General features: G+C 37.7%; 3 protein-coding genes and 1 long non-coding RNA gene across 4 annotated transcripts; 3 read left to right on the top strand and 1 right to left on the bottom strand.

Moving 5' to 3' along the window:
• The first annotated feature begins 4 nt into the window (after positions 1 to 4).
• LOC120195799 (SUN domain-containing protein 1-like) lies at positions 5 to 3,926 on the top strand. The gene is made up of 2 exons (XM_039197723.1): positions 5 to 1,198; positions 3,467 to 3,926. Exons 1-2 carry the CDS (start codon positions 95 to 97, stop codon positions 3,770 to 3,772), a joined length of 1,410 nt encoding a protein of 469 aa, XP_039053654.1. The 5' UTR covers positions 5 to 94; the 3' UTR covers positions 3,773 to 3,926.
• Positions 3,927 to 8,907: 4,981 nt separating this feature from the next.
• Positions 8,908 to 10,479, top strand: LOC120195865. Its single transcript, XR_005523120.1, has 3 exons — positions 8,908 to 8,931; positions 9,963 to 10,067; positions 10,436 to 10,479. It is a non-coding gene; the product is annotated as an uncharacterized LOC120195865 (long non-coding RNA).
• Positions 10,480 to 11,967: 1,488 nt separating this feature from the next.
• On the bottom strand, positions 11,968 to 16,183 carry LOC120195950 (vacuolar protein sorting-associated protein 13A-like). Its single transcript, XM_039197877.1, has 5 exons — positions 16,016 to 16,183; positions 14,608 to 14,712; positions 14,422 to 14,532; positions 14,193 to 14,297; positions 11,968 to 12,982 (listed from the first exon to the last, which is right to left on the bottom strand). Exons 1-5 carry the CDS (start codon positions 16,151 to 16,153, stop codon positions 12,890 to 12,892), a joined length of 552 nt encoding a protein of 183 aa, XP_039053808.1. The 5' UTR covers positions 16,154 to 16,183; the 3' UTR covers positions 11,968 to 12,889.
• Positions 16,184 to 26,000: 9,817 nt separating this feature from the next.
• Positions 26,001 to 27,320, top strand: LOC120195910. Its single transcript, XM_039197844.1, has one exon. The coding sequence runs from the start codon at positions 26,001 to 26,003 to the stop codon at positions 27,318 to 27,320; it is 1,320 nt and encodes a 439-aa protein (XP_039053775.1).
• Positions 27,321 to 27,977: the final 657 nt, after the last annotated feature.

The following is a 27,977-nucleotide window of genomic DNA, read 5'->3' as shown; positions in this document are numbered from 1 at the left end:
GACGGTTAAAAGTTCCTTATTACCAAAATTTAGGAGCATATTACCATCCCACTCGATTCCTTGAGCATACTTTAATTCAAAATTCGAAACAACAATGTCAGCATCTACGCTCTCCATCAGCGCCAACCCGGCGGTGTCCGCTCGTCGCCGACATGTCCTCCTCGCCGAAAATAAATCCAACATCGAGTCCTTGGCCGCCGAACCCAACCCTAATGGCGTAAATGTCGGGGATGATAAGGTCTCCGGCGCCGCTAACACTGCCGGTCACAGCAGAGATCTTAGCCACCATTCCATCCGTGGCGAGGCGTTAAAGGACTCCATGCAGGCGAGAAAAGTCACTGTTGGTCAAAACACGAACGTTCCGTTGCGGCGAACACGGAAGGGAGCGGTCAACAAGTCCGAGAAACCCCGGTGGCTGACTGCGGTTAGTATTTTTATTAAGAATTTAGTACTTTTACTTGTTTTGGCTGGGTTAGTTCAAATTGTTAGGAGATTGGCTTTGAAATCTGGGAAAGGTAGTAGCGTTGGAACGCAGGTCAGCTTAACAGAATTTGAGGGTAGGGTTGCTGAGGTTGAGACTTTTTTGAAGACTACTGCTAAAATGATCCAGGTTCAGGTAGATGTTGTTGATCGGAAAATTGAATATGAAATAGGTGGGTTAAGGAGGGAATTGAATGAGAAAATTGATGACCGAAGTGTGGAATTGGAGAATTCATTGAAAAAATTGGAAGAAAAGAGTGAAGGATTTGATAAGTCCTTAAGCGAATTGAAGAATATGAATTTGTTGACAAATGTAGAGTTTGAGAAGATGTATGGAAAAATGTTGAAAGAGAAGGTTGGAAATGGTAAGACTGAAACAGCTGTGAGTTTGAGCGATATAGGAGCCTATGCAAGAGAGATCGTCAAGAATGAGATTGAGAAGCATGCCTCGGATGGGCTTGCAAGGGCCGATTATGCTTTGTCTTCTGGTGGAGGAAAGGTTGTTAAGCATTCTGATCCCTTTCTTGCTGGAAAGGGAAACAACTGGTTTTTGAAAGGTAGTCAAACTGTGGTTCATCCTGATGCAGACAAGATGTTGAAGCCTAGTTTTGGGGAGCCAGGGCAGTGCTTTCCATTAAAAGGAAGTAATGGGTTTATTCAGATTAAGCTGCGCACGGCTATTATTCCTAAGGCTATTACTCTGGAACATGTTGCCAAGGTAACATTTTTCATTGTTGTAAAGTTTTGTACTATGTTTATAGTTCAACATATGCTCATGTCTTAATTTTGGTTTGTGTTGTGATGGAAGTCCAATCATAATTCAGTTTCTTTTGATGTTAAGCCTAAAGCTTTAACATAATATACATAAGACTTTGAATGGTCAAAGAAGAGCTCCTATAGTCGGCCCCTTTAGCCAAAATAGTGTATACTGATGAGTGATACGAGCTATGCCTCTAAGATCTGGTTCGAACCTCCATTTTGCAGTAACAGTTTGTTTCTTACTTTTTTGGGACATTATGTTTCCACTAACTAACAACTAATAACTTGTCTTAGACTTTTTATAATTAGGAGATTTAGCTTAACTTGATTCTGAGTAGCCTCGGTTTGACGATGGAATAATTCTAATAGACTTGGATGCGCATGGACCTTATAGAATTAAGCGGGGAGGGGACAGGACTCAAACATTATACTTGAATTTCATTTGCAGTCGGTATTGGCTAAGTAGTGTGTAAATACATCTGCTACCTTGCATCTCACCTCCAAAAATAAATAGGTGATATGCATGATTTTGCACTATGTAAATAATGAGGTTAGTAGGGTTTTCTTTCCTTCCATGGTGATGCAGGAGCATCAAGTTTAATTTAATTATTTAAATTTTGATTATTAGGATGGGTTTTTTATTATTATTTTTTTATAGGAATAGTAGGTCTCGTTAAAAACCTCCCTCGTAGTTGCCTCTTAAAAGGAGGCAACTAGCTGAAGGAGGAAAATAGTACCTCAATTTATTAAAAAACCAGAATTACATAGGACCCTTTGTAAGAGTTCTAGTATAACTATTCTAATAGAGATTAAATAGGACTGTTAGTGACGAATGAGGATCTTATTATAAATACAATAACAGGGGCTATTAAGGGCAGTTTTTATTATCATTTAGAGAGTTTATAAAGCTAGTTGCTGGAAAATCCACAGAACCATTTGCATCCCTAATTCAATTATGTTTGTCCTTTTTTTTAAAAAAATTCATAGCTTTTCAGATTTTCCTCTCCGCCACATGGTGGCTTCTGGAAAATAAAATGTTGCTTGATAATACAAATGCTGAGGTTTGAGTGAAGATTATGTGTCAAATGAGAGTACGTTTTTCCATTTATATTTGCTTTTAGCAGAGGCACACTTTTGTAAGAGTGAGTGAAGTTATACAGATTTATGGCACTGCTTTATCTTAGTAGGGAAAGAGCTACTTGTATTTGTAAAAAAATGGATTGCTAGGATGGGTTTTCTTCAGTATCAAATATTTGGTTTTCACCAGCTGTTTGCAACTTAAGATATCGTCAATCTGTTGCTTTGAGAAGATAAATATCCTTCAAGCAGAATATTATAAAAGTTGCTTAAAGGTCCTTAAAAATATAGTGGTGCCTTTTTGTGTTCAAAATTCTAAATAAGTATATACATATTGAAAATGTTGAAGCAACAAGAAGAACAAGCTAATATGAGAATGATTCTATGAAGTTCTTTTCTCTTCTAATCTATTGTCTAACATGCTTCGAGTACCTATATATAGCAGCACATATTAGGACATAGATGAAGGGATATGAACCACCGAGAACCCTTCAATTATATGGAAAAACTTACAAAATGTTTAGCATACTTGTGTCTGACACATATCTGATCCAACACTCACATGGTCACACTTAAGTTCGAGAACGTAGCCTAGAGGAACGATTACATGAATTTCTTTTCTCATCTCATCTATGATCAAACTTGCCTCATTATGGTGGAGCACCAAAGGAAACAACTACGCCACTTTTTTTTCCATCTAAATCTTCTGTTTCTGAACTCTAAAAACACCTATCATATACTTTTTATCAAATAAAAACATATTTTTCTTTCGCAAAGCTGCAGCTTCTTATGATTGAATGGAAAGGCAGTGCTTGTCTTTGCAGCTTGCTTCATTTTTTATTTAAATTATGGTCAACATATTTAACTATTTTATTTAGACTTGAGTGTAAGAATCGGGTACAAGTATATTTCCAATATGATTATGTTCCAACTGTATTTTTTATTTTTGAAGTTTTTTTCTTGTATTGGGAGGGTCCCTATAAGGTCATATCTCCATATTTATGTTAAGATATGTGCTCGATACAAATGTTAAAACATGTCTACTTTGAGAAAAATGAAGAGCCAGTGTAACATAGAAAATATATGTAGGGCCGATTTAGGACTAAACATTTCTGAAGTGCTAAGTATGTTGTTCTTGTATCGTGAACAGAGTGTGGCATATGATAGATCCAGTGCACCCAAGGATTGTCGTGTCTCTGGCTGGATGCAAGGTCGTGATCTTAATTTACCAGTTGACACCAATAAGATGTTTCTTTTGGTAGAATTCATGTACGACCTTGAGAAGAGTGCCGCTCAGACCTTTGATGTATTGGATGCGGCTGGTGTTGGCATTGTTGACACAGTTAGGCTAGATTTCTCTTCCAACCATGGAAGCACTTCACATACCTGCATTTACCGGTTGAGGGTGCACGGTGAAGTGCCTGACTCCGTTTCAATGGTAAAACTGCAGCCTTGAGGTACATCACGCTTTTTGTATCTGCATTACTCATGTAATTGTTATTCTCCTCTGTATTTAATTAAATAGTATTTAAGTCATTTATATCGGTACAAATTCCTTCTGTTAAGGTTTTATTCTGTGTAGCAAATGAGTGTCAATCTACTTGTATTTTTCCAGCTAGGATAAAATTAAGAACAATCATGGAATTTGATCCAGAAAAAATGAGCTTTGTTTGATAGACTACAGCTAGTCGTTTTGGGAATTCAAGACTAGTGATTCTTGCATAGATGAGTACATCCATTGCATGTGCATGAATGAGTCTATTCAATTGACAATTCAAGACTAGATTTTTTATTTAAGTTGGATAATTGACAGTTCAAAATGATAAAATCTAAGCATAATGTCAATTAATCCCACAACGTTTATCAAATAGTTATTTTTACTCCCATTCTTTGGGAGTATTTTAACTCTTAATATTTCATTTTGGAATAAAAAAAGTCCATTTGTGGTTGAAAATCGGTAGTTAACAAGCAGTCAACGCTCTAAATATATGGTTTTTTTAATCTTAAAATAAAATATTAGAGGCTAATATATATATATATTAAAAAAAGGAGACAGATGACTATTTAGATAAATATGGGGGCTTTTTCTTGGCATTATGCCTAAAATCTAAGATTTCTTTGAAGTTATATCATGAATGAAATTTCATGCAGCATATATAAAAATTCTTTTAAATCTTATTAAATATAATGTTTAATTAACATTGTCAAAGAACACTTGGATCTTCATCTTTAGTTTTATAAAATATCTCGAAACAATCATTTTACGGTCAATGTGACCGTGTATCTCGTAAGTATTCGCAAGTAAACCCGTAGACAATTTGAGAAGTCGCTTTCCTTTTAATCAAACCGACGATTTAGTATTTCTTTTTTTCATTTCAATTGCATAAGTGAAGGATATGGTAACATAGTCGGTTATTAGTTTTTAAAAGTATATATAAGTATAATTATTTATAATTCTTAAAAAAATAAATAAAAATAAAAAAAGTATTTAATAGAATTATCTATAGCTTAAGCATGAATTCTGGGGAAACAGGACTTCTTAAAATTCTATTATGCAACTCCTGTTGCTCAAGTGAAAAATCTGCTCACAACTAGGGCTGTAAATGAGACGAGACAGATCACGAGCTACTCGAGATCGACTCGATCTTGGCTCGATAAATACTCGGATCGAATGGATTCGACTCGAGCTCGAACTCGACTCGAGTTCTTAACGAGCCGAAATGAACTACTCGATATTCGACTCGAAAAGCTCGTGAGCAGCTTGAAAAAATGTTATATTATAATTTTAGATTTTTTAAAATTACATTATTAAAAATATATTAAAAATAAATTATTTATGAATAAATATTCTTGAATTGAAAATGGTTAAAAATTATTTTTGAATAAATATTCTTATATTTATTTAAAATTAATAAAAAAATTATTTATCTAATGACAAATATTTAATATATTTCTAATGATAATATTTGTAATAACTAATTTTTTAAATTGTTGTTATATTTTGAGGTTTTGGGTTCAAATATTATAAATATCAAGAGTTTGAGCATTTAATATCAAGATATTATATTGCACTTACCTCATAACTAATTATGTGATAAGATTTAGAATTTAGGGTTTAGACTTTAGGGTTTAAGATTTAGGATTTAGAGTTTATGCAGTAGGATTTAAAATTTAGAGTTTAGAATTTAGGGTTTATGTGTTAAGAGTTAGGGTTTAGGGTTTAAGTTATTCACATAAAGGTAACATACAAATTATGCAAAATGATGTTATGTGACTCGTAAATAAATAATTCACATACTTATACATAAACATATAAACATGCAAAATAAATATACACAACTAATTAAATAAAACAATCTTAAACATGGACTAAATTTAAAAAAACCTAAATGTGAGGACTAATCTAAGCTAAAATTTAAACAATTTAGGGACTTTTTTTTGTACAAAACGCATAAATCTAGAGAGCCTAAAAATAATTTACCCCTAAAGTTTTAACCCCAAAATTAATTAGGGTTTAGAACCTAAATTAAAACAAACCTAAACTAAATATTCATTCAGCCACTCAAGCTCAATCCTCATTCCTCACGCCCTAACCTTCTCCAACTCTCCCCCTCTAATTCTCACGCAAACCAGAAAACAGTGCCGCAGCTGCCGCTCCTCTCGTCTTTCATCAACGGAGTTCTACACTTCGACCGCTGTCGTGACCCTCTCAAAACCCACAGCTGTAACACCCTCAACCCGTATCCGACCCGAATACGAGTTTGGGGTGTCACATTGACTTTTCAAACTTTGACTCTTGACAAAATTCAAAGAAAATTTAAAACTTTCATTAAAATAAAAACTGTGTATTTACATAAATTGACCAAAATAACCAAAATCGATCAGAGCATATTCAGCTCAATCAATTAGTACATGCCAACTATATTCAGATTAACCATACACATTTAAATCATCTATTTTTGATATGAAACTTTGTAAGGAAAATGCTGACCTGTCTTGCTCCTCTTAGCTCTTTACTCTTCTCACTTCTGTAACCTAATAATAAAACTCTATCTCGTAATCATGCTTGAACAATTTCTACTAACATATCACATACAAGCATCACACCCACATATACATATAATAATTCCTACTATGCACCTTTCATATATTCATCTATATATATATATCCACGCATACATATAATTATCTTCTTTCCTATCATTATCATATTATCACCTTTCATATTTCTATTCTCTTGTTTATATGATCAATTAAGCTCATATCATATATCTTATAGCATATACAATAATCACTAACACACATATATCATATACATTACATTCCATGTTATCTCTTATTAGCCCATGTGCACCTGTGAGAACTGTAGATATGTGAGTCTAATGAGGTTGTGCACCACTATGCTGTCACCACAGCTCATATAAATGTCTCGAAGGACTTATCCAGAGGTCACAAAGACCCCGGTAACTATCCAGAGGTCACAAAGAACCTCGACAACTGTCCATAGGTCTCGAAGAACCTAGGTAAACTATCCATATGTCTCGAAAGACATAGGTAAACCCTCGACTCTTGGCATGCCAACTATACCCCTAGCTCTCATATCACATAACATGGGCATTATCATTTATAACATTTCATATCACTTGTTATTTCTCTTCTATCACATACCACATGTATGTGTAACCATATATCTCATATCACATGTATCACAAGTGCATGTATTCACGTAGATCGTTTCATATGACTTATATCATTTCTCATTTGTTCATGTAACTCGCATGTCATATCATGTAACATATAACACATAATCATATAGGCTTACGGTTTTATCACCTATCATGTTATTTCACTTATACACTTTTATATCACATAAACTCATATATATATCACGTCACATAACTTATCTCATGACTTATTTGATATTCCTATATATTCTCATCTTATAACTTATATTACCTATGCATATAACCTTATGACTTATTATCAAGTACTCAATTAATGTTCCTATATGGTTCCATCTTTATCATATAACCTATGAGCTATTCTTATATTACCCTATATCAACCATACTTTGTTTATCTCACTTTTCATATCATTCATTCAAAAGCATGTTAACACATATAATCATGCATACACACAATTTATGTCATGTATATACATATAATCATATATTCATGCATTCAACATAGGAAATAGACTTGTCACAAGTCTTGTTTCCATTTAGCACCATAAACGAATTAATATGCGCTCACCTGAGCCTCATTAAGTTCCAATCCACTTTTGTGATTTTTCTTTTCTTTCGATCGAATCTTAATTTGATGATCGTTCCGAAACTTGTTCGTGTTCGATATCTACATAATCACATATTGATACATATCAGTATCCAATTGATATACTCTAATCTATCATTTCTTAGACCAAAAGAAATGTCTATTTCAATTTCCCCTTGAAGTGCATCGATACATTCTTTAACATGTGCATCGATGCACTACCCATGCATCGATACACAAATTACCTTCGATGTTTTCATTTTAAGGGGATGCATCGATGCACTCCTTATGCATCGATGCATCAATTGCATTCGATGTTTCTTCTTTAAAGAGTGCATCGATGCACATTGAATATGCATCGATACACCTTGCCCAGAATTTGCATTTTAGCACGAAAATCATCAACTCTTCCCTTAATTCTTCTATTTTAAGCCTCTAATATGTCATTAAACTCAACTACTATTACTTAAATCAACTTATATCCATGTAAATCATCTTTAACCTCAAAATCCTATCTTCCTTATGAAATTCAAGAATCATACTCAATTTTTAACATGTTCTAAATTCCATTCAATTGCTTCTAACTTCTTAATTAGACCCTTGACAAGTCAAATCCAACTTTAGAACTTCAAAAACCTTTCTATAACAAAAGTTCATTTATAAACCCTTAATAGAAATTCCTTTCTAATTCTCTCTCTTTGGTGTTTTAAACTTATATAAGCTTTCCTTAAGCTTATATAACCCCCAAAGACTCAAATTCAACTTAAAACTTTCAAGAAATCAAAAGCTAAATCAAACTTACCTTTGCTTTTGGCTTCCACGCAAAGAAGAAGAAGAAAGGAGAAGAGAACTCTGGAGAATTCTCTCCCTTTCCACGTGTATTTATCCTTACCAATCCCATTTTTTAATTCATTTCTTGGTCAATTGACCCTTTTTCCCTTTATTTCCTTTAATAATTACTAAATAACCTTCATCATATATATCCAATAATCATTGAACTATTTCATTCTTCTACTTTAGTCACCAAATTTTGAAATTTTACAATTTGGTCACTAACCCGGTATTGCGGATGTTACAACAGCCACCATGAAACAGAACCCTCTCCCCGTCACTAGCAACGCCGCCGTGAAAAAGTTCAGAACCAAGCACTCCTTCTATGGAAAGCTCTTCCTTCTGTTGTTGTTTTCGGTGGCCAGGTCGAATTCCTAATAAACCCATTCATTTATTCCTTCTATTTTTTTGCTCTTTTTTAATTTGTTACTTTTTTTCATTGGAAAATAGAGCTCTGGGAAATCTTCAGTTTTGGAGAGCATTGTCGAGAGGGATTTCTTACCTCGTGGATCTGGTAAATTTTTATCTATGTTCTTGGAATCTGGATAAGATAACAAATAATAGGAAAACGAAGCACTTAAATGTCGGATCTTGCTGTTTGGAAGCACTTCTCTATGTTCATTTCTTTTCCTATTACTAATTGACTATACATGTACACGTGAATGATTTGGTTCACTTTCCAGTGGGATAAAGTCGAGGACAAGTATGCTGTGAGTACACTTGTTTTTGTCATTATAGTTGCCCTATGGGGCTCTACTGGAATAGTCTCGGTGAGATTCTTGAAACTGCAGATTTGTCTCAAGTGATTAAGCGCTGGAAAATTTGATTTGGTGAAAATGGGAGTGTTTATGTAACAGGCAATTGACAGGGTTCCTTTGATTCCTGTCATTCTGGAGCTCGTCGGTATTGGTTACAGTTTACACCACGGTAAGCCAGTTTCATTCGACTTTAGTAGGAAGATCAAAGCATTATATTTGGGAATTTCCCACTTTCGTATGATTCTTTTATTATGTATCCTTGCAGTGGTTTGTATACAAGAACCTTATTTTCAAACCAGACAGGCAAGTCTCAATTTTAACATAAAAAAGGGTGATTTATATAGTATGATGGTATTAATATCTACTTGTTTAAACTTCAGAGATGCTCTGTTTCAGAAAATAAGCGACACATACAAAGAAATAACAGGGAGCAGCTGAGAATGATATTAAGATGAGGTGTTGCAGGGTATCAACTTGTGGGAGCTTAGTTTGCTTCCTTTTGTTAGCACAAATTTTCTGGCCAGAATAAGACAATGTGTTTTGGTATTTTGTGATGAGCAAATTGAAATGCATATATATTTTTTATTTCCCCCGCTATATAGAAATACTCTCGGATGCTAGTAAGTAAGCACATAAAAAACTAGATCAATTGTCTAAATTTTCTAGTATGTTTTAGTTTTTGCTTGGCTTCATGGTTGAGGTATGAGATCACCATGGACTCGTTGCAGTTATGATGAAGAACATGTTCCTTCCAAAATCTAATTTTTGTTTTTTCTTGCGTTTTAAGGGATTGTTACACGGAGACCATTGGTGTTGCAGCTTCATAAGACAGAATCAGGAGCTGAATATGCAGAGTTTCTTCATGCTCCAAATAAGAGATTCACTGATTTTGGTAATGCCTCTATTAGGATACTTGAATATCTAAAAATTTGAATATGTTACCTACTTGTGTTCTAAAAATTTCTAGCTTATTTTCTAAAGTTTTACCATTTACGTTTCCTTTTTTCTTTGGTAATATGTGCATGAGATTCAGTTTCTTCTTCTTTTGGGAATTGAAGAGGTTATAGGTACTAGCTGAGACTTGAAATTATACAGGTTTTACGAGGAGGGCATATTGCGTAATCTGAAATAATAGTATTTCTTTGATACATTAGTGTTCTAGTTTTGTTTTAAATGTCAAATAATTATGGTACAAATATTGTTTTTTGCTCACTTCATTACGGTGCAACTTGATAGCATCTTTTCCCATCCTTTTTACAGTAAGAGAAGTGCTGGTGTATGAAATAGACATTCTTGTTTACATCTAGCTATTTGGTGAAGGGAAAAGGAAACAAAAACCCTTGCTTTCCATGTTCGATCTATAACTTGCAAAAGGGGAAAAACTATTTCATTAAGGTAAGAAGCTTCGTGCTAGCTTCCGTTAATATTAGATTAGATTGTTCCAAACTGTGACAAGTGTTGGTTTGGTAACTTTAACTTATGAGATACACAAAGCACGATACTCATGGTATTAGACTGTTAGGAGCTATCATTTAGTGCAATGCAGGAACATAAGAGGATGGAGGGTACGAACAGTGCATCGGTCTCCTCTTCGTGGCCAACAGTATGACACGAGGTCTTGTAGAGCAAGGCATGGGCAGATATGGGCACGGTGTGGGTCTTGCTCGGGGTGCTGAAATTGGCAAGACCAATGCAACTCAATTTTTTAGCTGCTGGTGTTCTTCACGTGGGAGCATGGGTGGCTGGATGGGGAGCCGAGCCTTTGCTTGCTCATGGGTGGTGCTTGGGCAGCAGGGTATGGGCGTTGCTTCTTGGTTGTCGTGCTTCACGTGGGGACTAGTATTTTAATTTAATTTAGGTTTGATTTAAAGGGACTCTATACATTTAATTTGGATTTTAGATTGAATTTCAAAAAAAAAATATCCTAAATTTCTTGTAATTGTATTTTTATTTTTTAGATTTTTATAGTTCATACATTCATATTATAATGTATTAGTGATGGTTGATTAAAATGAAAATTATTTATATATTTTAAATGTAATATAAGATTTTTTGTAAGTTCAAATTCGAGTTTGAGTTCGAGCTTGAATCGAGTACGAGCTTAAATCGAGTACGAGCTTGAATTGAGTTCGAGCTTGAATCGAGCTCGAGTCTCGAGCTTCAATCGAGCTACTATTTTTTTTTTAATTCGAGCCTTTTCGAGTTTGAGTCGAATTTCAAAATTATCTTTCGAGTTCGAGTCGAGCTTGAAAATTTTAGGCTCGCGAGTTTTCGAGCTCGACAATACTCAAGCTCGACTCGGCTCGTTTACACCCCTAGACTTAATTTCGCTTAACTAAGATATATTGCTAGGTCCTTATAAAATTTTCAGTTACAACTGATTTATATTATTTTTAATTTTATATTAAAAATTTGTATTTTAGACTCTTCCAAAAAAATTGATTTATTTTTATTTCTACAAGTCCCTAACATCATTGTCTGTGTGACACTGTTTTTGGCTTCTTGTCGACTGCACAAAAAAATATTTTCATTGGCCATAAAATTCACGAGATTAAATAATTTCTAAAACAGGCATAACTAGAACAAATTTAACTTACATTGCAAATTATGCCTTCGAAACCAACCTTTTCTCCTTTATTATTTTTTTTTGAAAAAAGATTTTAGCATGTATTTCCAAATTCAAAATTGCATAGCAAGGTTTCATAGTTCTATAAAGAAAATAAAGGTAAAAAAAAATCTGATATTTATGGATCGCTGGATTCCTATCTAATCTCATCCTTTTACACAAGAAATGCACTCAAAATGTATACATGTATATCGAATAATTTTGTACAAACTATACAGGAAGCCAAAAACAAATTATTTCTAGCTATTTACTCTCTTTTTCTAAACTATGTTAGGGATTTCGCTTTCCTTTATATTTTTCTGTTTTCTTGCTGGGATGAAAAAGGCCATAGAAGAGGATAACATAATGGAAATCTACCTGATATTACTTCTCTGCAATAGATATTCACTTCCCCCTTGCTCTCTCCCCTGTTCAATTGTGGAAAGCAAAATCCGTAAAAAATGTTTTGTGTCGTCTTCTGATGCTAGTTCCAAGTTTGTCTGAAAGAGTGGAAGGGGAGTTGATGGATTATTCCACCGCATCCTCGTCCCGCCGCCACCACCCTTCCTTGACATCTGCTGATTTTGTCTCAACAAGGCATCTGAACTGCTTCCAACAATATGTACCACGCCATCATCAGCATCAGCGTGGATTACACTATGCAGGCTAATTTCTGTTTCTATCACCCACTCTTGATTTACTGCAACCCCTCGGAATTCAGGTTTCCCCAAGTCCACCAGATTAGGGCAATTAACAACCAACACAAGTCTCTCTGTCATGATGACATATTTACCAGGTTTTTTGAGTGCTTTGGAAGCAACATAGATCTCGTCCTTGAGCTTGCCATCATCAGCTTCCTTAAGCACCAAAATTCCAACAGCTTCTTCCCAAGAGTAAGACCTCAAAGGAAGTTCCCTGCTTAGAGGCCTTGGCAAACGAACTCTACAACGTTGTGAACCCATATGGTATAATCTGCTTCTGTTTCTAATACTCTGTGCAGTTTTTCCAGTAACCTCAAGTATACTAGCAGCCGGTCTTCCCACTAGTCCTGTTACTCCCATGCATGTCTTGCTGATAATGGAAGTACTATGGTTTGAAAAGAGATGCAGTCAACTCACTGCCAGTGGTGTACCTGAGAAGATGCCAGGTAGGCCGTGCTTTTCTGCTTCTTTAATAGGTGATTGGAGGAGGCCAGTAAGTCCCTGAAATCAACGGTAAAATAAGATTCAACCTAGTAAAGTGTTGCAGATATGTAGGCAAAATATTATGATAGATATATTGTCATTAATGTAGGATGTTACGTTACCTATTATAGGATTTTTATACTTGTATACCCACAAGCTTTATGAATAGAACACACAAGAAAGTATTCCCTTACTGATACTCTACATGGTATCAGATGTCCTAAATCAATTCTATGTATTTTAGGTAGAAAGCCAATTTCAGGCAGTAAAAGTTTTGTGCAGTTTCGCAGTCAAAAACAGGGGGTTATTGCCGTTCTTCAAAGGGCAGGTTTTAGAGGCTCTCCTTGAAGGTGGTAGAACACGTTCTGCATTATTTGAAAAGTGCTCCTGGACGTGGAATTCTATAGGACAATCATTGTCATTCTAGGATCAAATGTTTTTCAGGTTCAGATTAAGCAAGATGCAAGGAAGATAGAGATTTACTTCAGGACATTGTGTCTTCGTTGGAGGTAACTTGATTTCAAAGAAGAGTACGATTTCAAAGAAGAATACGAAACAAAATGTGGTCTCACAATCAAGCCCGGAAGCTGAATACAAAGCTAAGGCCAAGTTTGTGTGAAGTATAGGTAAATGAGCTACTCAATGAAGTTGGAATTAAGGTTGTATCACCAGCAAAGCTAAGATGTGATAATCAAGTTGCACTCCCCATGGCTTCTATTCCAGTCCTTCATGAACGAACAAAACACATTGAAGTTGATTGTCATTTCATTTACGAAAAGATCCAACAAGGTTTGATTACTACCGACTACGTGAAAACTGGAGAACTAGGAGATATTTTTCACAAAGGCTCTTAATGGGTCCGAATTGATTATCTATGTAACAAGCTGGACATGATTACTATCTATGGTCCAACTTGAGATGGGAGTGTTAAAGATATCTAGGTAAAATATTAGGATAAATATAAATTAATTATAAAGTAGGATATTACCTAGTATAGGATCTTTATACTTGTATTTATAACCATAAGGCAAGAATAGAACACACAAGTATTCACTTTCTGATAATCTACAGAAAGGCATGCATAGCATCTTGATCCAGACAGGCTCCACATAAAAGACAGCTCTTAACAAGCAACTTTATTTCTTTGCATTGGGTTTGCTGGTTGAGGTGCAAATTTACCATCCGTATAGAAAGAACAAAAACATATGTACAGACGGGTATATTATACCTCAAAGACTTCATTTATTATGCCTTTACTTTGTGAAGCTTCCCCCTTCAATTGCTTTTTCATTCTTGCAACAGCCTGATCATCAAATGTAAATGCAACAATACCCTGCAAGCAGAACCTTTTCATTGTCACTCGATATTTAACTGAATTATTCTAGTTTCTCATAGATAATAACATTAAGAAATAGAAAAATTAAGTAATAAATTTTAATTAGTGCACCTAGAGATACCTTGTGTGCAGCTTTACTGAATTGAGTAGCAGCGTCACTTAGTGCGTAGACCGTATTGCTCAGAAGACTAGCAGTACCTTGAGCCATGCCTGTGATAAGTCCAGTGGGACTCTAAAAGAAATCATCATATTCAGTCAGCCATTGTGGCAGAGTTAAAAGTTAACAAAGAATGCAGAATTTAATTACCTTAAGAAAACTCTTTGCGGGAACTGCTAAGAAATCTCTAATTCCTACACCTAGACTCCTGGCAAATCCCATGGGATTACCGATAACACCAGCAGAGCCAAACACCTGCAGATTACACAAGTAGGTGCCCGAGAGAAACTCTTTAGTTTCAAGAAGCTGACGAGTCATATCTGAGGCAACACTGTCAGCAGCATTTCAAATGAACTCAACAATAGCAGTGATGAAATTCAACATGGCAAGCTGCAGAATGCAGAGCACTAATTTGTTTCAAATAGATTTTAAGCGAAATAGAGACCAAAGCATAGCTTTTGAAATCAGGAGAAATGAGTTCTAAGGAACGGAAGAGAACAATCATCAGACATAAGATGATATATCCCCCAAATTAAAAGCCATCAACCATAGTCACCAAGGCTTACTCAAGTGATAAGTATGGGGATCTGATAGAGATTCTAGATTCAAGTTGCAGTACCAATGGAGGAGTTGAAATTTGATCCGAGGCCTGCAGGTAAGCCCACTGATGGAGGACATTTACCATATAGCTTTTTTTTTTTGATAGGAAAGGTAGGCCTCTTTAAAAACCCCCTTCATGATTAACGGATCACACGGTGCTCCTTAATCAGCGGAAGGAGGAAAAGAGTGCCTCAATAATTCATTGATAACCTGAAACGAGTCAAATATAGGTTTTAAACTAAACTTGGAATTTAAGTAATGATTATTGATATTTTAATTTAGGCTTTTCAATTATGAGATATCTGAATTCATGCGATTTGAAATTTTTAGGTTATTGAGTGTTTCAGAATCCCCGTTTTACATCAATCTGTCAGCAAAGCAGACAAGATCTGCGGTCTTTGGATCTGAGAATTTTTCCAACCAAGCATTAAAAATTCTATTGTATCTGCCTTTTCTCCTCTAAAACAAATTCAAAAACACTCGCTAAACACACTGATATTCACAAATCAATTCAAGAAGTGCTCTCACAACTCAAAACTAGATATCAATAAATTAGATCACTCAGGAAAATAATCATAAATTCTCAGCCAAAATTCAAATATCAATAACTAAATATTCAAAGAGCTAAAACACCAGTCTCCAATATAATCAAAATATCAATATCTCAATCATAAATCATCTCTACTCGAAACTAAAATAAAGTACGTTATCTATACCCCAGAACCCTATTGAGGGGAAAAAAACTAATAACCCTAATACTGGAAGATAAGTACTAAATAAATAACATGCTAAATGTTTATAAAGCTACAGTTAGAACCACAATACATAATAAAGAGAAAACAAAGTTCTGGATAATTTATTCCTTCAACTAGGTTCTATCTATCCTCCATATTTCCAGCCCCTTGGAAGGCTGGTAGCACCAATTCAATGATTTCGATCAATAGGATCTAATATTTACCTTGTACATCTCATGGAGGAATTGCCGAGTGTAGTGCCTAATCAGGATCTCCTGAATAGATTCCCAACTCGCCATTTGATGCATGATTGACAACTCCTTGAGATGAATTCGTGCTCCCTCTACATCAGCAAGAGCCATCAGACCTCTCTGCAATGATTCATTTTACCAACAAAATTAGAAATTTGCAGTAGGCGAGGGATTCCAAGGGGATTTCAAAAGAAAAACTAAAAAAAAGGAATTTCCATGAAGCAAAGGAAAGTAGGAAGCCAAAAGACATTAATTACACTAGCGAAACACATTTCTGATTCAAGGAATGCCTTATAGTGATGGACTTTGGTAGATATGCATGTTTAGAATCGTGGCTAAAATCAAAAGAAAAAAATGGAATGAAAATTGTTATCCTCTACTCCCATCCTACTTATTTGTCTCATTTATCATTGTTTTCCATTTGCAGTTTATGGATTTTGTCGAGGATGAGGTAATTGGAGAATCCCAACATAACCCAAACCAATAAATAAACTAGCAATCATAGTTACTAAAATAGACTTAGTAGCGTCCTGAATTTTTTTTTTGATAGAAGATGAGGCCTCGTAAAAACCCCCTTTTTTTGTACCCTCCATGTTATGAAAGTAACATGAAGGGCATTGAAAGGAGGAAAAGAGCGCCTATAATTATATTAAACAGAAGAATAGTACATAGCCAACCCTTACAACAAACAAAACTTCCCAAAAAGCATAAGACTTAAAAACCACTATCAGCTGGACATCGTAGTCACTAATAACATAAGACTGAGAACCAAAATCTGCAGTAACAAAGTGAAACTTACACATCAACTCCCCAAATACTAAGACAGCAAATCAACCTATACCATCTTTAGCTAATCTGTCCGCTTCCCAATTAGCAGCCCTCAAGATAAGCCTTAACGTAATGTCCAACCCTTCCATAGTAGAAACTATCTCCTTCACCAATGATTGGAATAAAGGGGTGCTTAATTCCGGATTTTTGATCCACTTCAGCGCGTTGGAAGAATCTGATTCTAAAATAATCCTCTGATTACGAACCCCACCTGAATCAATAAGCAAACCCAACCCCCTCTTAATCGCCAGAAGTTCTGCCATAATCGGGGGACCTCCCCCAACATTTTCAGCAAACCAATGAATCAACTTACCACTGCTGTCCCTAATCAGGCCTCCTATACCTCCTTTGTTCCACCCCTTCACCATTGCTCCATCAACATTAATCTTTATGAACCCAACTGGAGGAGGAACCCAGCACGAAGGCTTGGATCTTACTTTGTGACTGACCATTGAATCAGCCAGTGTTAGATCACCCACCAGGGAATCGAAAGGAATCTTCGAATCAAAACTAGCAGCAAACCCGGAGGGGATGGGGGATTTTAGGCCAATTAGCCTTGTGGGAGGGCTATACAAAATTTTGTCAAAGGTCTTGGCTAGGAGGTTCAGTTTATGCATTAATGACATTATTAGGCCGTCCCAATTTGCTTTTATCCGAGGGAGGAGCATTCTGGACTGCTCCTTCATAGCGAATGAAGGAATCGACTTTTGGAGGAAGAAAGGGTTGAAGGGGGTGGTTTTTAAGGTGGATTTTAAGAGAGCATATGATTCAGTTGATTGGGTGATTTTGTTGAAAATTTTGGGTAAAATGGGGTTTGGCGAAAAATGGCGTTCTTGGATGTTTCAGTGTATGTCAACTGCTTCAGTTTCTGTTTTACTGAATGGGACTCCTACTGAGAAAATTCATACAAAAAGAGGTCTTAGACAGGGATGTTCGTTATCACCCATGTTGTTTAATTTGGGTGGTGAATTGCTTCATTTGATGTTAACTAAAGCAGTGGATTTGGGACTGTTTTCAGGTTTTGAGTTGGGAGCCCATGATCGTTTATTCAAGCTATCGCACCTACAATTTGCGGATGATCTTATTATCTTTTCAAAGGCTTCAATTCGGGATTTGAAGAATGTTAGAAGGGTGCTTTTGATTTACGAGCTATTGGTGGGGTTGAAGATTAATCTAGTCAAGAGCAAAATTTACGGAATCAATATTGAGGAGGATGTGCTTGTTGACTGGTCTAAGGAAATTGGTTGTTCAGTGGGTAAGTTCCCAGCAGAGTATTTAGGCCTGCCTCTGGGGTTTAGGAGAAATTCTATTGCAATGTGGGAGCCAATAGTGCAGAATTTTTATAATAGGTTGTCGGGCTGGAAGGTGAATTCTCTAGCATTAGCAGGGAGGGTGGTGTTGATCAAATCTGTTTTGTGCTCTCTTCCCACTTATTTCCTATCTTTATTTCGAATTCCACTAGCGGTGCTGCAAAATTAAACTCTATAATGGCAGCATTTTTATGGGGGGGGTCGAATGATAAAAGAAACATACATTGGGTGAATTGGGGTTTGGTCAGAAGCCGAGAAGGTTGGGGGGCCTAGGGATCCCGAATTTAGCTATTCTGAATAGAGCATTGTTGGGTAAATGGGTTTGGAAGTTTGCCTCTGAAAAGGATTCTTGGTGGAAGAGAGTAGTCTGTTGTGTTAATAATTTGGACTCGAACTCCAAAAAGGTTGAGAGTTCTTTGACTGCTCGTGCCTCTTGGATTTGGAGAGGAGTGATAAATAACTTCTTTTCTAATGATGGATTTGGTGTCTGCATTAGGAGTAATTTGAGGTGGAAAACTGGAAATGGCCATTATGTGGCTTTTTGGAATGATGCTTGGTTGGGTGAAGTCCCCCTCAAAGATTTGTTCCCCAGATTGTATACTCTTTCGATGAATAAAGAGGGGAAAGTAGTGGAATTTAGGGAGAGTAATGCTGCAGGCTGGGTGTGGGATATTCAATTCAGGAGAAATCTGGTGGATTGGGAGGTTGACCAATGGTTGCATCTGATTTCTTTGTTGAACAACTCCTCTTTGTCGCATGATGAGGAAGACTGTTGGATTTGGTTAGGGAATGGAGAGGGTTGTTTCTCTACTAATTCATGTATCAAGAGTTTCTTTGACTCGGATGGTATTGAGGGGAATCAGGATTTTTGGGACAGAAATGTTTGGGTAGGGATAGCACCTCCCCGTGTTGAAACCTTTTTATGGCAAGTAGTTCATTTGAGAGTGGCGGTTAAGGAGGAATTGTTAAAGCGTGGAGTGGCTGGAATTGAAGATCCCTTATGTCCGTTGTGTGGCAGATTTGGTGAATTTGTTCCCCATCTCTTTCTGCATTGTGAGGTTGCTTGGGGACTGTGGGTCAGATTTTTGAATTTGTGGGATGTTGATTGGGTGATTCCTGGTAAACCTTTAGAGTGCATCACACAGTGGGACGAGCTTCTTCCGAATTCTACTATTTGGAAATACATTCCAAGGGCAATCTTGTGGACGGTTTGGAAAATTAGGAATGAAGTTATTTTTAAGAAAGGGAAGTTGGATGTGGTGTTGTTGTTCTTTATTGCTCGGTTTAGAATAGTTTCTTGGTTTGCTGCTAGTTTTGATTCGCAGATTCCTTTTGATTCTCTGGTGGGTGATTTAACACTTGCTGATTCAATGGTCAGCCACAAAGTAAGATCCAAGCCTTCGTGCTGGGTTCCTCCTCCAGTTGGGTTCATAAAGATTAATGTTGATGGAGCAATGGTGAAGGGGTGGAGCAAAGGAGGTATAGGAGGCCTGATTAGGGACAACAGTGGTAAGTTGAGTCATTGGTTTGCTGAAAACGTTGGGGGAGGTCCCCCGATTATGGCAGAACTTCTGGCGATTAAGAGGGGGTTGGGCTTGCTTATTGATTCAGGTGGGGTTTGTAACCAGAGGATTATTTTAGAATCAGATTCATCCAACGCGCTGAAGTGGATCAAAAATCTGGAACTAAGCACCCCTTTATTCCAACCATTGGTGAAGGAGATAGTCTCTACTATGGAAGGGTTGGACATTTCGTTAAGGCTTATCTTGAGGGCTGCTAATTGGGAAGCGGACAGATTAGCTAAGGATGGTATAGGTTGATTTGCTTTCTTAGTATTTGGGGAGTTGGTGTGTATGTTTCACTTTGTTCTGCAGTTTTTGGTTATCAGTCTTATGGTATTAGTGACTACGTTGTCCAGCTGATAGTGGTTTTTAAGTCTTATGCTTTTTGGGAAGTGTTGGTTGTTGTAAGGGCTGGCTATGTACTATTCTACTGTTTAATATAATTATAGGCGCTCTTTTCCTCCTTTCAAGGCCCTTCATGTTACTTTCATAACATGGAGGGTAAAATAAAGGGGGGTTTTACGAGGCCTCATCTTCTATCAAAAAAAAAAACTAGCAGCAAACCAAGAAACTATTCTAAACCGAGCAATAAAGAACAACAACACCACATCCAACTTCCCTTTCTTAAAAATAACTTCATTCCTAATTTTCCAAACCGTCCACAAGACTGCCCTTGGAATGTATTTCCAAATAATAGAATTCGGAAGAAGCTCGTCCCACTGTGTGATGCAATCTAAAGGTTTATTAGGAATCACCCAATCAACATTCCACAAATTCAAAAATCTGACCCACAGTCCCCAAGCAACCTCACAATGCAGAAAAAGATGGGAAACAAATTCACCAAATCTGCCACACAACGGACATAAGGAATCTTCAATTCCAGCCACTCCACGCTTTAACAATTCCTCCTTAACCGCCACTCTCAGATGAACTACTTGCCATAAAAAGGTTTCAACACGGGGATGTGTTATCCCTACCCAAACATTTCTGTCCCAAAAATCCTGATTCCCCTCAATACCATCCGAGTCAAAGAAACTCTTGATACATGAATTAGTAGAGAAGCAGCCCTCTCCATTCCCAAACCAAATCCAACCATCTTCCTCATCATGCGACAAAGAGGTGTTATTCAGCAAAGAAATCAGATGCAACCATTGATCAACCTCCCAATCCACCAGATTTCTTCTGAATTGAATATCCCACACCCAACCTGCAGCATGACTCTCCCTAAATTCCACTACTTTCCCCTCTTTATTCGTCGAAAGAGTGTACAATCTAGGGAACAAATCTTTGAGGGGGACCTCTCCCAACCAAGCATCATTCCAAAATACCACAGAATGGCCATTTCCAGTTTTCCACCTCAAATTACTCCTAATGCAGACACCAAATCCATCATTGGAAAAGAAGTTATTGATCACTCCTCTCCAAATCCAAGAGGCACGAGCAATCAAAGAACTCTCAACCTTTTTGGAGTTCGGGTCCAAATTATTAACACAACAGACTACTCTCTTCCACCAAGAATTCTTTTCAGAGGCAAACTTCCAAACCCATTTACCCAACAATGCTCTATTCAGAATAGCTAAGTTCGGGATCCCTAGGCCCCCCAACCTTCTCGGCTTGCAGACCAAACCCCAATTCACCCAATGTATGTTTCTTTTATCATTCGACCCCCCCATAAAAATGCTGCCATTATAGAGTTTAATTTCTGCAGCACCGCTAGTGGAATTCGAAATAAAGAAAGGAAATAAGTGGGAAGAGAGCACAAAACAGATTTGATCAACACCACCCTCCCTGCTAATGCTAGAGAATTCACCTTCCAGCCCGACAACCTATTATAAAAATTCTGCACTATTGGCTCCCACATTGCAACAGAATTTCTCCTAGACCCCAGAGGCAGGCCTAAATAATCTGCTGGGAACTTACCCACTGAACAACCAATTTCCTTAGACCAGTCAACAAGCACATCCTCCTCAATATTGATTCCGTAAATTTTGCTCTTGACTAGATTAATCTTCAACCCCACCAATAGCTCGTAAATCAAAAGCACCCTTCTAACATTCTTCAAATCCCGAATTGAAGCCTTTGAAAAGATAATAAGATCATCCGCAAATTGTAGGTGCGATAGCTTGAATAAACGATCTTGAGCTCCCAACTCAAAACCCGAAAACAGTCCCAAATCCACTGCTTTAGTTAACATCAAATGAAGCAATTCACCACCCAAATTAAACAACAAGGGTGATAACGAACATCCCTGTCTAAGACCTCTTTTTGTATGAATTTTCTCAGTAGGAGTCCCATTCAGTAAAACAGAAACTGAAGCAGTTGACATACACTGAAACATCCAAGAACGCCACTTTTCGCCAAACCCCATTTTACCCAAAATTTTCAACAAAATCAACCAATCAATTGAATCATATGCTCTCTTGAAGTCCACCTTAAAAACCACCCCCTTCAACCCTTTCTTCCTCCAAAAGTCGATTCCTTCATTCGCTATGAAGGAACAGTCCATAATGCTCCTCCCTCGGATAAAAGCAAATTGGGCCGGACTAATAATGTCATTAATGCATAAACCGAACCTCTTAGCCAAGACCTTTGACAAAATTTTGTATAGCCCTCCCACAAGGCTAATTGGCCTAAAATCCCCCATCCCCTCCGGGTTAATCTTCTTAGGAATAAGAGAAATAAAGGAATGGTTCACCTCCAGATCCCACTCCTTCCCCTCGAAAAAGTCCTTAAAAAACAGCATAATATCCTCTTTCAAACTAGACCAGAATTTCTTGAAAAAGCCTAAATTCAAGCCATCCGGGCCAGGAGCTTTGTTACTATCCGAATCAGCAATTGCTCTCCAAACTTCTTCTTCCGAAAATGGCTTTTCAAGTGCTAACCTCTGCTCTTCCGATAATTTTAAAAATTCCAGATTTATATCCTCAGCCTCCAAAGAATTTCCTGAGAAAACAGACCATTGAAAAACTCCACTACAGAATTTCTAATTGAGGTAGGATCTTCTATGACTTCATTCCCCACCAAAAGGGACTTAATGCCATTGTTTCTCCCTCTAACTGAAGCAGTTTGGTGGAAGAATCTGGTGTTCTTATCACCCTCCAATCTCCATTTCAGTCTCGATTTTTGCAACCAAATCGATTCTTCTTTCTTTTGGAGGTCCCATAAATCCCTCTTTGCTTCAATTATTGACCTCATTGTCACCGAGGAAAGGCCTTGTTGCATATCCAACTCCATTTCATGAATTCTTTTCTCCAACTTTTTAATTTTTCCAGGCAATTCTAAGTAACCCCTCCCAGACCATCTCATTACCACGCCCTTCACCCTCTTAAACACCATAGACATGGACTTCCCCTTTTCCTCTTTGCAAATAATATCCAGCTCCTTACCCATCATCTCTGTAAAACCCTCCTCCTCCATAACATAGTTAAACAACCTAAACGGCTTCAGGCCCCAATTGCAATCCTTGTTCTCCAGCAGAATAATATTATGATCAGAAACTGACCTTGCCTGTAATGACTGACTTAGCTTCGGGAACAAGCTAACTAATCTCTGATCCACCAAAAAACGATCCAACCTCTCAAACGTAGGAAGTTCCCTATTATTACACCATGTAAACCGGCCTCCAGACAAAGGCAAATCTAGCAGATTAGCCTTACTCACAAAGTCCCTGAAAATATTCATAGTCACTGAATTCACAGCTCCTCCTTCTTTCTCCTCCTGTGACAAAACTACATTGAAATCTCCTCCTACGCATAATGGACATTCCACGTTATCCAAGAAAGATAATAGTTCCCTGAAAAATGCCTCTTTCTCTGCATCCAGACTAGGGCCATACACATTAATGAAACAACTACTTCCTGGGAGTCCCACCATAGTTCCTTTTAAAGCTACAAATCTGCTATAAAGGACTACATCTTCCATCACAAATTCCTTCTGATTCCACAAGGTTATTAATCCACCAGCAGAACCTATGGAAGGGGCTACAGCCGATCCAGTAAGTAGTTTCCCCCCCATTTTCCTCACTAACACATGGCTGACAACCTCCAATTTGGACTCTTGCAAAAATAGAATTGTAGGTTTTTTATCATCCACAAACCTCCTAATAGCTCGAGCTTTCACTCTCCTACCCAAACCTCTAACATTCCAAGACATCATCGACCACTCAACCATCAATAGTATATCATAACCTTGCAACTCAGCTACAACTACTGACGCTCCTTCGAATTACTTTCATTCACCAACGGAACCATTTTAGCCATAAAAGCTTCCTCTCCTCCTTTAAATTTCACCCCCAACAATTTGGACACATTCCAACACTCCAATGCCTCTGCCACCCCCTCATTCTCCTTCTCTACAAAGGAAGCTAACTCCTTGCCATTGCAACTCTTAACTTCCCACCTCCTAGAATAAACATTCTTATAAAAACCTCTTTCAATGTTACTTACCGACGCACTTCTCCCAGAATGCTGACGTCTCGCCGGTGATATAATCCGATTCTGCAAGTTTAACGCAGATTGATCACCAATTGCCATTTCTGCAGATTGGATACGAACAGTATTCGACCCTAATATCCCTTGAACAGGCCCACTTGTTTGACTTCTGACCAAGCTGGTATTAAGCCCATTATCTTGTACACCCTTATCCTGGCCCAAGGTGACTCCTTCCACAGATCTTTCATTTCTCTTTCTTCATTAAAATCCTCTGACAATCTCTGTTGACTGGTACCATCACCTACTGCTGCTACCTCCGTAGAACAAAAGTCATCAGCCAACAAATGTTTTGTCCCTTCAATTAATTTCAAATTTCCATCGATAACCGTATCAACCCCTTGTTTATCACCCCGTACCCATGCTTCAACCCTGTCCTGAGAGTCTGACACAGACTGATCACCCCACTGCTCATCCTGTCCCTGTTGGACATCCCGCTGGCTCCGGACCGGCGAAATCCCCTCCCGAGAAGCCACTGTTCCGTCATCTTCAGCCATATCCTCTAACTTCGGAAAAAACTCATCACTACCTTCCACCTTAATCTTAATCATGAACGACCTCCCATACGTATTTATAATGACATGGGGAGGAATATCAAAGGGACTTTCAACCCTCAATAGCATATAAGCTACTCTACAATCCACTCTGTTAGCAGTTTGTTCCTGTATCTTAACTAGCTTGCCCCATTTCGACGCCAAGCTTGTGAAGAAAGGAACTGACCAACAATTAAGAGGAACTCCAATCATAGAAACTGCACAATAAGGTAATGGCACACCCTCTTCTTCCATAACGTGCTCCAACCTCTCGAACCAGAAGGACAAGGTCTCCCATTTGTTTTCCATCGTTGCAACTTTCTCCTCAGCAGTCTGGAAAACTACCAGACATGCTTTTTTTGCCTAACCCCATTGAATCACTTTTACATTGATTCCTTCAGTCCTTAGCGCCCTCTGCACAAACTCAACTTCGAATAATGGCTTACAAATACCAGTTAACGACGATCTCATCCATGCTCTATCCTCCATTGGAATAAAGACTTCCAACTTCTTCTTCACCTCCTTCTTAGCTCCAAAACTCCCCGCTTTCTGGCCCTCAACTTCTTTTGCACCCACAACCATCTCCTTATATGACCTTCTATTGTGAAACTTATTCATCATCTCCTTCTTTCCAGTACCTGCAGCTTGAGATGATGGTAGTTTCCTGAGCAACCCATCTACACCAGCATCTGTAGACCTTGCCCCACTAGTACGTTTGAGACTCCTCGAAATACTTTTCTTCTGTAGACCTATAGTGGCGAGATTTAATGCTAAATTGAGTGGTTGGATAGCTAATTCTCTGTCGATAGCGGGAAGAGTGGTTTTGGTCAAATCGGTGCTATGCTCTCTTCCGGTCTATTTTCTGTCTATGTTCAAAATCCCAGCTGCTGTGATACTTAAACTCAACTCTATCATGGCTTCATTTCTGTGGGGGGATTCGATTGACAAGAAAAAATCCATTGGGTCAACTGGAAGTCGGTCTCTAAACCAAGAAATCTGGGGGGTCTAGGGTCCCTAATCTAGCACTTTTGAACCGAGCTTTACTAGGAAAATGGGTTTGGAAGTTTTCTTCTGATAAGAAATCTTGGTGGAAGAAAGTGATTTGTGCCGCCTACAATTTGGATCCGAAGTCCATTATTTTGGAGAATTCGGTGCCAGCTCGTGCATCGTGGATTTGGAAAGGTGTGGTGAAAAACTTCTTCAACAGTGATGATTTTGGAGAGTGTCTTAAAAGGAATATGCGTTTGAAGGCGAGGAAAGGGGAAGATGTGCAGTTCTGGAATGATGTATGGTTGGGTGATGTTCCCCTGAAATTGTTGTTTCCTAGACTTTATGTTCTATCAATTAATAAATCGGGTAAAGTGAAGGAGTTTAGGGTAAATAATGCTTCGGGTTGGGTGTGGGACATCCAAATGAGAAGGAATTTGGCTGATTGGGAAGTAGAACAGTGGATGCAGTTGATTTCTATGTTATATAATACCTCTCCTTTTCCTACTGAAGATGATTGTTGGATTTGGTTAGGGAATGGTGAAGGAAATTTTACAGCTAAATCTTGTATAAACGCTTTTTATGAACGTGGTTCTGAGCAAAATCAAGTGAATTGGGATAAGAATATTTGGTCTGGTTTTGCTCCTCCAAGGGTGGAACTGTTTGTTTGGCAACTAGTGCAACATAGAGTACCGGTTAAAGAGGAGTTAGCAAAGAGAGGTGTTGCAGAGATTGTTGACCAACGTTGTGTTTTGTGTGGTAGGGAGGTGGAATCAGTTTCCCATCTGTTTCTGCATTGCAGGGTTGTGTGGGGTCTGTGGTCCTTCTTCTTGAAAATGTGGAATGTGTCATTGGTGACTCCGAAGTGTACCATGGAATTTCTAATTTTGTGGGATGATTTTATGACTAACTCTTTGATTTGGAAATTCATTCCTAGGGCAGTGATGTGGTCAGTATGGAAGTGTAGAAATGAGATTATCTTTCAGAAAGGAAAGCTGGATTTGGTCAAATTATCTTTCATTGTTAGATTTAGAGTGGCTTCCTGGTTTAGTGCTCGTTTCAAGGATATGGGTATTCCTCTAGATTCTCTAGTAGGTGATTTGAAAATTGCTGATTCGATTGGTAGATCAGGAAAGGATTGCTCTCAACCTGCTTGCTGGGTTCCCCCACTGGAGGGGTTTCTAAAGTTAAATGTTGATGGACCGATGGTTTCGGGTTGGAAAAAAGGAGGTATTGGTGGTCTGTTTCGAGATAGCAGAGGTCTATTACTTCAGTGGTTTTCTGAAGCAGTAGGGGGTGGTCCTCCTATCTTGGCAGAGCTGTTGGCTATCAAAAGAGGGATTTGTCTTATGGAGGAGTTAGATTTTGTCGCAAATCAGAGAGTTATCTTGGAATCAGACTTATCTAACGCTCTGAAGTGGATCCAGAATCCGGGTTTAAGCCCTCCTTTGCATCTATCCTTGGTGAAGGATATAATTTCGCTTTTGATTGGAAAGGATATTATTTTTAGGCATATTTCAAGGGCGGCAAACTGGGAAGCTGATAAACTTGCTAAAGACGGGATAGGGTGATTTTGGTTATTGTTGTGTTGTTTAACAGGAATTGTACCTCCCTGTTTGTTGGATGTTTAGTGTTAAGTTTTATGTTCTTCTGTTGGAAGTGTAGGAGTTTGTTAAATCTTGTAATCTGGTTCTTGTGAATAAAAGTTTTCTTGGCTCTCCTTTCCTCCTTCGTTGTTCCTTCATGTTACTCTCATAACATGGAGGGATTGAAGGAGGATTTTAATGAGGCCTCTTTCTATCAAAAAAAAAAATATTCTCCTCCCATCGACCGAGGCGTTATTCATCTTTTCAATTGCTAGATGCATATCATCTTTGCTAGCAAAATGCACAAAGGCAAAAGTACTATCCTTGTAATAAGGTCTCCTATTAACAAATGGAATGAACACCTTAATCACCTTACCATAATGACTAAAACGATCCCATAATACACTTCTCTGCACTCGCCTACTAAGATTATCCACGAATACAACCCACGATATTTCTCCAGGCGAAGACCTACTTCTGACCGGACGAACAAGACCCTTCGAACTCTCCCTCACTCTCTCTCTACCTTTCTCGCTCATGTTGATATGATTAGGCGGTTTTCTTGGTTTAGTTGAAAACGATAGCGTCCTGAATTTAAATCCACGAGTTTTAAATATCACTTGCTCCTGTATGAGATTTTTA

Source organism: Hibiscus syriacus, unplaced genomic scaffold (genome assembly GCF_006381635.1).
Source record: "Hibiscus syriacus cultivar Baekdansim isolate YM2019G1 unplaced genomic scaffold, ASM638163v2 tig00117021_pilon, whole genome shotgun sequence".
Classification (NCBI taxonomy): Eukaryota; Viridiplantae; Streptophyta; class Magnoliopsida; order Malvales; family Malvaceae; genus Hibiscus; species Hibiscus syriacus.
This window is presented reverse-complemented; position numbering and strand designations above follow the sequence as displayed.